Source organism: Mobula hypostoma, chromosome 3 (genome assembly GCF_963921235.1).
Source record: "Mobula hypostoma chromosome 3, sMobHyp1.1, whole genome shotgun sequence".
Classification (NCBI taxonomy): Eukaryota; Metazoa; Chordata; class Chondrichthyes; order Myliobatiformes; family Myliobatidae; genus Mobula; species Mobula hypostoma.
In genome coordinates this window covers 60,366,574-60,377,109 of record NC_086099.1, presented here as the reverse complement: position 1 = coordinate 60,377,109, position 10,536 = coordinate 60,366,574, and the positions used below count along the sequence as shown (strand labels likewise).

Below are 10,536 nucleotides of genomic sequence, written 5' to 3'. Positions count from 1 at the left end.
CAGCTCTTCCAAAGTCTCATGATTTTGCTGCTGAGTGCAGTTCACCACCTTCTCAATTCCTCTCAGCCTCATTCTGTTTCCAGTCCTATAAAGTTTGAAATAAAAAATATGGAATATAGCTCATTTTCAGCAAGGGAATATACATCCATTTATATATTAAGGTACCGACCAAGAGAGGATGAATGGGTGGGAAAGAGAGCAGAGGAGAAATCTTCCTTTTCCAGATTGTTGAGGCAGGACTATTATGTATTAATTTGCATTTACAAATGAAAATAAATTTAAAACTACAAAATGACATTTAATTATGCAAATTTTGAAACAAGATGATGTTACCTTGAAGCAAGTGGTCTCAATACAGAAGTCATTTGCAAACATTTTGGATACATCTCAGGCAAGGCTTACTTCCTGGTCCTTTCCACCAAGCAGTTGTCTACAAGCTCCCAGAAACCTGGACTGCTGTGTGCTTTGGAAGCTGGCCAACCACTCGTCAGAAGGAACAAAGGCAGTGACCATACACTCCAGCTTCAAGTAAAGCTCCACAGAAAGCTGACAAACAAATTAAAATCCCAATAGCTCTTAGCTCTTTAAGAACCACCTAAAGGCTACAGGAACTACTACTTTCAGCCCCAGCATCCTTGATTTAATTCTGAGCTCCAATGCTGTCTGTTTGGAATTTGCGCATTTGTCTGACAGCCTGGATTTCTTCTGAGTGTTCCAGTTTCCGCCCTCCTCACATTGTAAATTGCCTGAAGTTTATGAGAGAGTTGTAGGCATGGTGGGGGGTGGGGGGTGGGGAGAGTTAGTATGGAGTTGGTGTAACAATACATTTCTTATGCTTAAATAAAACTAATCATTCTTAACTTAGCATTGGATTTTGGTGCACTAGAAAAAATAACTGTCTCATACTTAGCACATTATCTCTCATTGACTTAGAATTCCTTTCAATGATGGTGACAAATCAGTCCAGACTTTACACCATTCACGTCAACAACTGGTGAATGCAACAGGATCTAGATAGGCAAAGCAAGCCATATCCATCGATTTCTTTCACATCATAGTTACATTTATAGAGTGAGGAAGCTACCTTCAGGCTGCAATTTTTTAAAAAATCTGCCAAACAAAATTCAACTTCCAAGCATCACGAATGTTCATTACAAGATGTCCACAACTTTGATGAAATCACAAGAAATTTACATTCAAATTAGCAGAATTAATATAACAGCATTAAGTCAGTCTTTTATTTCAGAAATAACTAGTTCTTATTTAACCATCCGCAGAAATTGCTTTTTTTTTCCTCTGTAGATGTTTTCCCTAGGAGAATCACATGCAGAAACATTCAAGAGAATTTGAAGTAAATGAGCACAACTCGAAACTAATGCAACAAAAACAGTGAACATATGACAAGTTGTACATGTATTATCTGACTGAAAATTAGGCAGCAAATTGCTGTAGGCAAAATAAACTTCAATAGAGATGTTACTGATTATAGAAAACTATGCCATTAATCCACTGATTATACAGTAGTGTTTCTTGGGAGATACTAAATGTGCCTTTTAACCACAGAAAATATTTAACTATCAAACAATGTTGTATCAACACTGAGTTTGGTTTATGAGGTTATGGTAACTTTTAGACAGATTAAACTAAACATATCTTTCCTCCTTTATCAAAGCAGAATAAAAACTTTTTATTCAAAATTAATGTGTGAAGCAACTTGGTGAATTTACTTCACAATCTGTGCCTTTGATCTCAATTTCAGATTTGTGCAATGCACATTGACTAAAATGATCAAGGCAAAGAAGTGTTTTGTTGTAGTAATTCAGAAATTATAGCATGCGCTGGATAATCTCACACATCAGGAAATTATATATAACTTTTATATATTACAAATTGAATTTCACTAGTATATGCTGGGCACAAAAACAAGAAAAAGTTAATTGTATACATTTTTTCAATGGCAACAAGACGGATACTAAGTAGGACATGGAAATTTATTAAAGATCATCCCTCATGTTTCAGTTATTACATTTAATAAGAGCTGGTCCTTCAAAACCAAGGGCCTATTTTAAAGTAATAAATTGACTTTCTAAAAGTCAGAGTAAAACTAATAATTAAAAATGCTAAAAAAATAATCTGCACCATAATTTCTGCCAATATGCAATGAAGTGCCAAAAATGAAAGCACCTCTCCAAATATAATTTACAGGTTCCACAATCCAGAGTGCAGAATAAAACTATTTGGCCTGACCCAAGAATCTGTTGAATATACAGTCTACTTTATAATTATAAACAGGAAAAATCAAAACATCTACATGTAAACCTAAATTGTTCAGGACAAAGTAAACATAGTAACAGAAGTCATAAAGCCATCACATATGACAGTTAGTGAACAAAATGTTCATTTTATGTTTGCAAACCTGCTGCATTTTCCATGGTCCTGGCTCCTAGTGACCTTACAATGCATGCAAAAGCCTTCATCTATTTTTGCTACATTATTAATTCAATGTATTCTTTTCCATTTGGATTGTGTTAAAATGTTTAGGAAGTAGCCAGAGCCATTTGACATTGCTTCTTCACTCAGACTTCTTCATATTTGTGACTTCGATATCGCAGAAGAGTTTATGTTCCTGAATAAGTGCACAGTAGGTTTCAAGTTCAAATTTCATGGACAGAAATAAAGGACATTAAAACTAAATTTTTAGTGGGACAACACTACAATACTATTTGTTCCACATGTATCAGATACAGAATTTAATACGAAGTGTATTGCTTCTAATAAATACAGCTAACAATTTCAATCTACTATTGAAAATTCTGGGATGATTCACAAGCATTATCAGTAAAATCAATTTGTTAATAATCTTTTCATACATAATTTTAGTGAATGTTGTAAAATGGTTGAGTGTACAAAAGAAAGTATGTATCAACAATCATTAAAAAGAGCAAAATAATAATCTTAAAGTTTTTTTGGGGGGAGGTTAGTTACGATGAATCACAATATGAAACAGATCGGAAGTCTGGAATGCAACTGTTATTAAAAAGTTAGCAAAAATATCTGGACGGACTAGTGAGCAGATGGAGTGAAAAACTGGATAGCAGGTGTTACAAGTGTCAGATTTTTCACAATCTTCACTAGGAAGTACCATGCAAGGCACCATTGGAAGGACAACACACTAAGACACGTCTCTAAAAAGAAAATCTTATTCTAATCTGGTCGAAATATTGGTGTCTTCGGTAAAAACTCTATTAAGATGACCTGCAAAGGAAACAAAACAAAATAAGTACAAAATTCTACTGTTTTCTTAATAGTTTTATCTGAACATCACTTAAAATAAATGCCAGGTACTCCTCCCAAAAAAGGTCCCAGAAATGGAGATACCAGTTCTTTATCTTGAAGATCATGTACCAAAATGCCACTAACAGCCAGTAATATCCACCTCATATGTTAACTCATTTCCAGCTTCTGTGCCTGTGCAGTGCATCACACGTCAAATGAGCAAGTCCTCTTCCTCTGCCCTAGGGCACACCATGAATTGCAGGACAGAGGAATAATACTTTCTTTCAGTTTCAACAATGCAACTTTTCAAATTTTTAATAATTATATTTAAACTTATTTAAACTGTTTTTACATGGTTCTTATTTCCAGAAACAAATAAAAGGCCTCCGACAGCTGCAAAAGACTACTAGAGATTCAGAACCCACTACCTTGAGGCTGGTTACCACCTATGGTCACTCTACTATGAGGAAGAGCAACAGAAGCAAGACAGAGCTTGGTTGGAATTGCTGAACTGGAAAATGTAACTGCAATTGTGGGATTTATGTGGGCCATGTGATTAACAACAGTCGTTAGATTTTAATACCGATGCAATAACACTTACAGGGTGCTGAGTTACCAACTATCTATCAATTATTTGTCAATTTTAATGGATTAGAGCCAGGTGAAACTCAATTAATATTTAAAATGTACCAAAGTTCAAATGCCCCAAGTAAGACATGTTATAGCCATTTGATGTAAATAACAAAAAAGGATATGAAACAACTCCCAAGTTTCTTTATCTAATATTAATTGCAGGAAGGAGACCTGCTAAATACTCAAACATTAATATGGTTTATGTAGTGTAAATAGGGAAAGAATATTTCCACTGTCCAGACATTCAGTAACTATAGTGAATAATTTTCACACAAAAGAAAAACAAATAACCCTATGTAGTGCAAGTGCTGTGCCCAATGACTTTTAAGGGTAAAGAAACGGCATATTTGAAGAAAAAAATTAAAGCAGTTTGGAAAAAAGTAAGGAAATGGAACTTGAAGGAGGAGTGCTCAGCATAGTAGTGATAGCTTAAAAGGTTTTCTTTAAGGGAATAACTGAGTCTTGAACCTCATCCATTGTTGGCCATTTGCAGGCCAATTCCTGACTTCTTTCTAAAATTCCTCAAGATGTATTGTTATTATAAAATCACTATATGAATGTAAGTTTTTAGCAGACTGCACATGTCCAGAATAAATGAATTCATATAACATTCAGTTTTGATGGCGGCAGCAATTTGGCATGATAATGCTGCTTACATGGGGGGGGGGGGGAAGCAGAACAAATAAAGTTAGCACTTGTCAAAGCTTGAGCTGTTTGGTGGGTGGGCTCTAAACAGATCGTACTCATTACAGGAAAAAAACAGTTTCTTTCATTTAAGTGATGACACCAAAATTATGAGCTTTGGATTTTCTATTTGGCAATACGCAAATGACTTTCATCTTTATGGATTCAAACCAGAGATAGAAATGTATAGGTAATCCTGAAGTTAATATGGGAAGGAAAAACTTTATATTATTTAGTATTTGTAGGGATACAAGAAAATCTTGAGCCGTAATGATGGAGACTGTTTTCTCAGTAAAGAGTACATCCTGATTCAAACTTTTCGTATGTTTGACATCTAGAAATAGGAAGATGCTATCTGAAAATAGAAGAATCCTTCAACAACTCACTCAGGTCCTCCTGCTTTGCATTACAAAAAGCTCTTCACGTGCCTTTCACATTCTCATAAATCAACATGTTTGATAGTTACTGATGTTGCAAATAATCTATAGCAACCAATTCAGCAAAAGGATGCTGTTCACACAAAAAAGCCTTTTTGAAAGGCCTTTGTTATCTTGCAGACCTTGGTTTCAAATAGGGTTTTCAATAAGGTTAACAGCAAGAAAGGTGATGGGAAAAGCTAATTAAATAAGGCATTTAATAGAAATTAACTAAGATTTTCAATTTCCAAAGGGAAAGAGTTTGCAAAGTTATAATTTGCAAATGAAACTGCTACCACACCTCAATGGTTTTCACAATTAAAAAAAAATACAATGTTCAAAAGAGGTGGTGTTAGACATGAAAAAGTCTTGAAAATAATTTTGAGCTTAAAGTGCATGTTCAAACTGAAAACAGCAATCAGTAAGAGTTCAGAAAGAATGAAAAATTGTGTGTCTTCGTGCATCACATCAAGAGCTTTATAAAATAACACATTCAATATGCAACGGATACCATGTAAAGGAACTACAGTGGGATATAATAACAACAGCTTGTATTGATGTGGCACCTTAATACAGCAAAGCATTCTCATGATGTATCTTGAAAATATTATCAAATAAAATTTAACACTAAACCACAATGACATTGCAAAGCACTGTCAAGAGTGGTTCTAAAGGGAATCTTAAGAGTAGGATAGGGAAGTGGAGAAATATTGGAAAGTTCCAGAGCTTAGTATCTTGGTTGCTGCCGGCATGGTCATGAATTGATTAAACATAGGGATGTTCAAGGAGCCAGAAGAAAAGGAACATGTTTTTGCAGGGTTGCAGCAAAGAAGGAAGTTGCAGATTCAGAGGGGACAATGTACTGAGATGTTTCAAAACAAAGGGTGAAAACGTTGGAAACACTGCTTAACTGAAAGCCAACCCAAGTCAAAAAACATTGGAATAATGGGTAAACAAGTCAAGTGCTGTGGCACCAGAATTTTGGAAGATTTCAAATTTCTTTGGGAGCAAAGCTAGAAATATGTTGGAATTCTAAGTTTCAGATTAACAACAGCATAAATCAGGGTGATTGAGCAAATGATTAGATAGACAGAGCTGGACTTGCATGTTAATTAGGTGGAAATAGGTAATCTAAGTGATGGTGAAAAAAACAAACAAGTATGTGAATTGAATAATACAAAATGATTTAGGACAACAATTATTGGAGGAATTGTTTTTAACTTAACTGTTCAATATTAAAATGTATCAAATGCTTTACTGACTATGCAACAATAATTCTACGTAGAACTGAGCTTGCAAACACAAGTTTCAGGAAAAAAGTTCAAAAACAGCCTGGTGCTTTATTGACACATGACTAGATTAAGTGAATAAACTTCTTTTCTGAGTTTACAAAGCAAACATGTAATACAATTTTGTCTTTACCTTTGCATGTGTTCTATTTTTGTTTTATCTAATCACTGAACACAACAATCTTTTTAATGGGTTCTCCTGCAAAACACAACTTATACATGGAGTATTATTCTAGCTATTGCTAATTTCTTCTTTTGTGCTTTCTCACGTGTGCATGAAAAAGAGATAATCTTATTTTGTAGAATTAAACTAAAACAAGTTAAAGGATTTTTGTGATGAACTCAAAGATTCTTTATTTCAGAAACACAGTAACCCTTCAATACATCAGAGTTAATTCATTCTGGCAATTAATTTATTATTTTCAGAACACAGTACAAGCCTTGTTTTCAGGCCTTTCATAACTTTATAAATCTGCCTTGCACGTGAATACGTGCATCTGTGGACCATAATAAATTTTTCCACTCAAGCGACTAAGTAGCCTGACACCTTTCTGATTAATAACTGCTAAAAGAATAAGATCAGAAGCAAAATAAATGATCATTTAATAGAGAAAGTAACAAAACAGCCCTTTAACTTACATATTCCATCATGTTATTGGTTTCACATTTCCTTTTACTCAGTCTCCAGTGCAAGCACAGCTGGAAAAGAAATAGAGAAAAGAAAGAAAAATGACTTCCATTTTACTCCTGCATCCAGACAAACCCATTTATCCATCTTTCATATTTTTCTACCAACAAAAGCATCTGTTTCCATACTGTGCAATTCAGACCCCAATGGTCTGAACCCCATGCTAAAGTTGCTCCCTGCTGCACTCACCTTGTGGTATAACCTATTGTTTTCCCATTCTAATAACTTCTCGATCGATCTTCGTGTCTGGAAGACAAATGAGGTAGAATTTTACTCTTGACTGACTTCTGAAAAACTTTGTAGTGCAGCTGCTTGTGTGAATGGAAAATACAGAGGTGTGGGGACAGTGACTGAATACAGGGTGGTCCTATAGCACAGGCTATGAAAGCACCTTTTAGTATTAGACAGCAACTAAAAATAGTTCTTTCTTCCACACCCTTCTACTTTTCCACCAACAACGTTTTAAGAGGCTTTTAGTAATGACAAAAGAGAAAGTTATTATTAAGTAACAAAATTCTACACCACATTAGTTACTATAGGACATCCAAAAATCCTAAACACAAAACCAAATAATAAATGGAGATTATGAATACAAACAACTTGTAAAATTCATTCATACTTAGTGCCAAAATCTATAATACCCAAATATTAAGCTTCCAAAATGCAGAGCACTTTTAAAATTCTGCAGAAATTCTCAAATTGTGAATTAACTCAAACACTGCATATTATATTTTAGAAATAATGTTGAACATTTTGGGAAGTATACCAAATTGGGGGGGAGGGGGGGAGGAATGAGCTACAAGGATAAAATACCATATTTACAATTAGTTTCCATTAATAAAGTTAATTTCTTGTTTCAGCTACACATAAATTACAAAGTACTAATTTGATTTTAAACAAAAGTTAAAAAACTAGATTACTTGTTGAAGCTTGTTAAAACATATATTTAATTATGTACCCTAACGTCTGCTTATTTCAATGCAGAGTACTAAAGCCAATGGACTATAAAATTTGTATTTAGTATCATTTCTCAAAACAAACCCGTTTATTTGGTGTTCATTCATCCGGTTTAATTGTGCAAAGTGAAAAGAATGCATCTTCTTCAGTGGTGCCCAAGTCCAGCACTAAGCTGAGAAGCTAGTGCTCACACTCTGTTTGAACCAAAGTTAGAACATAGCACTGGAAATATTGCTTCTAATTGAGAAAGAATGACAAAAGAATCCCTACTGACTATCCCTTTTCATATCACTAACATCTATATATCAACAGGAATTGGACTCAAGAAAGGAGAGAAAAATTGTTCTTTTTAAAAAGGAAGGGGGAAGGGTAAATAAGTGATGATGCCAGGTGTCAAAATAAGCTTCTATAGCTGCAGGTGCAGAAAAGCCATTAAACATTGCCCTACAGTTCAAATGCACTACCGATGCAGCTGCTGCTCAGAAACCAAAACGCATCATTGTTTAAAACCATGTCAGGAAACAAAAACAGGTAAGAGTTATACTGCAGTCTTTCCTGTTCTGACTTATAACTGAAGCTGCAGAGTATTAATTACAAAATATTGCAATCATTATGTAACTGGAAATCATATATTCCCATTGAAATCTGTTATGGAGCAACAATCCCTTAAAGCTAAATTTTGGTCAATCCAGAAAGGTGTCTATCCCTGTTCACTGCAACAACAGTGAAAATTAAGGCATTAATGATAGGAACTAAATTTGCTTTGAAAATTACATTTAATTATATTTTTGGTATTTTAAAAAAATTCTTGATTTGTGAAGCCATTTTTGATTATATTCAACTTTTACATAATAATACAAATGCAACAAGATCTTTGTTTTAAAATGTACTGTTAATAATCCGATTCCATGATTTGACCATAACAAACAAGACTCTTTTACTAATTTTACTAAATACTATGGAACATTGGGTAATATGTTCAAAATTTGCAAACACAGAACCACCATAAACAAGCCAAAACGTTTTTTTAAGCTAGGAAACAAATCTAATTAGGTGCTTGAATATCATTTTATTTACAGATCTTTTAAAATCTGAATCAATTCCAAAAAAAACTCTGGGGGTGGTGACTCAGCAATAGGCTTAAAAATTTGACAGCCAACTTGGATTTGAAATACCACTTAATGCTATTAGTTTATTTTCATGACTATAGTAGAGATAAATATACAGATCACAATTAATTTTAAATTTTGCTACATGAAGTGTCTCATAAATCAACAGTGGTTCACAAGTAGAAAGATTATATTTTGAAAACAAAAATATCCTTGGGGAATCTTTAATTCTATATTTAACCATTACATCAGATGTCCAGATGCAGACTTTTCAGTTATTAAACAGTCAAAGACGAGCATCTTCTAGTACCTGCCTGCCACGAAAACAATCTATAATGAAAAAGTACAGAACAGGATGTCATTTTTTAAAGCAAAAGTTTAATATGACAGATTTCAAACCTGAACTTTTCAAATGTTCCCAGTCCAGATCATAAATATAATATAGTACGTGTATTTTCAATCAACCACAGATATTTTGATATTGCTGTTTATCAATGCCTGACCACACTTGCATGTAAAAGATATAGCAATTTATGGTCACACATTTAATTTTGCTTGCAAGTCAATGTGGAAAAGAAAATAAGGTTGTGGAGTGTAATTAACATTCACTTCAGTCATTTTGGCCCTTGTCTAGCCCCCAAGCTTTGTTAAAATTTACCATTCTGAAGGCTGAAGGGAAATCGATTTGATTCTAATGGTACCATGAAAAGAACATGATCTAACTGCTTTCAGCCCTCCGTAAATCTGTACTTGGTCTTTATCACAATGCTACCCCAATTTAAAAAGCACTGAATGTCTCGTCAATGACTTTGTGAAACAGACAAGGAGCGGACATAAAAATTCCAATAGTTGTTTAAGCAGCAAAGTTCATTTGCATCACAGCGAATTTGAAAAGGCCTGACCTCTCAAACCGCCTCTCAGGTCTATGAAGTTGTAGCCTTGACAAGCTTGCATTGACAGAGCTCATTGACTCTGAAAGGCTACTTTATCAATGGAAAAAGACGGTACTACGTTCTTCTACTTCAAACTGGCATCTGCCTGCCCACCCGCTGCTGATTTGAAGGTGACACTAATACAAAACTACAGATTTTACTCTCCAACATCCCTTTAGTGCAGACATTAAGTGCAGGATATACTTCATTTCTGTGTTTTTTTTCAATGCTGGCTGGCCACATTCTGCAATGGTTGTACTTCTTAACAAAAGTACAAATGGAACTACTGGGTGTGATCACATTATAGACTAGAACAAAAAACTTCGAACACAAGCTGGAAGACTGCTCAGCCTTGTCAACAGAAGCTGTACAGATCACAAATTTCAATGTCATGCCCTCATAAAAGGAAGTTTCACTAATTATGGTCTTGTTTCCAGCAAACCTGCTAATACCTATTAAACTAAATATTTGTTAATGTTACAAGCATATTTATCATTTATCTACAAGGACAATTTTACTAATATTAAATTTGAATGCACTGTTGCATTTCTC

At 34.3% G+C, this 10,536-nt stretch overlaps 1 protein-coding gene across 3 annotated transcripts in view; it reads right to left on the bottom strand.

Annotated features, from left to right (window-relative positions):
- Nucleotides 1-334: 334 nt before the first annotated feature.
- The window catches only part of LOC134344027 (cysteine-rich hydrophobic domain-containing protein 2), a 58,048-nt gene continuing 47,846 nt past the window's right edge, over nucleotides 335-10,536 (bottom strand). For 2 of the 3 annotated variants that reach the window (XM_063043131.1, XM_063043130.1), the window contains exons 4-6: nucleotides 7,176-7,232; nucleotides 6,938-6,997; nucleotides 335-3,255 (exon numbers count right to left, since the gene is read on the bottom strand). In XM_063043131.1, coding sequence (XP_062899201.1) covers nucleotides 3,205-3,255; nucleotides 6,938-6,997; nucleotides 7,176-7,232 — 168 coding nt within the window. In that variant the 3' untranslated portion in view covers nucleotides 335-3,204. Of the gene's footprint in view, nucleotides 3,256-6,937; nucleotides 6,998-7,175; nucleotides 7,233-7,838; nucleotides 9,383-10,536 lie in introns of those variants that run through there. The other variant, XM_063043134.1, reaches the window with a different exon arrangement.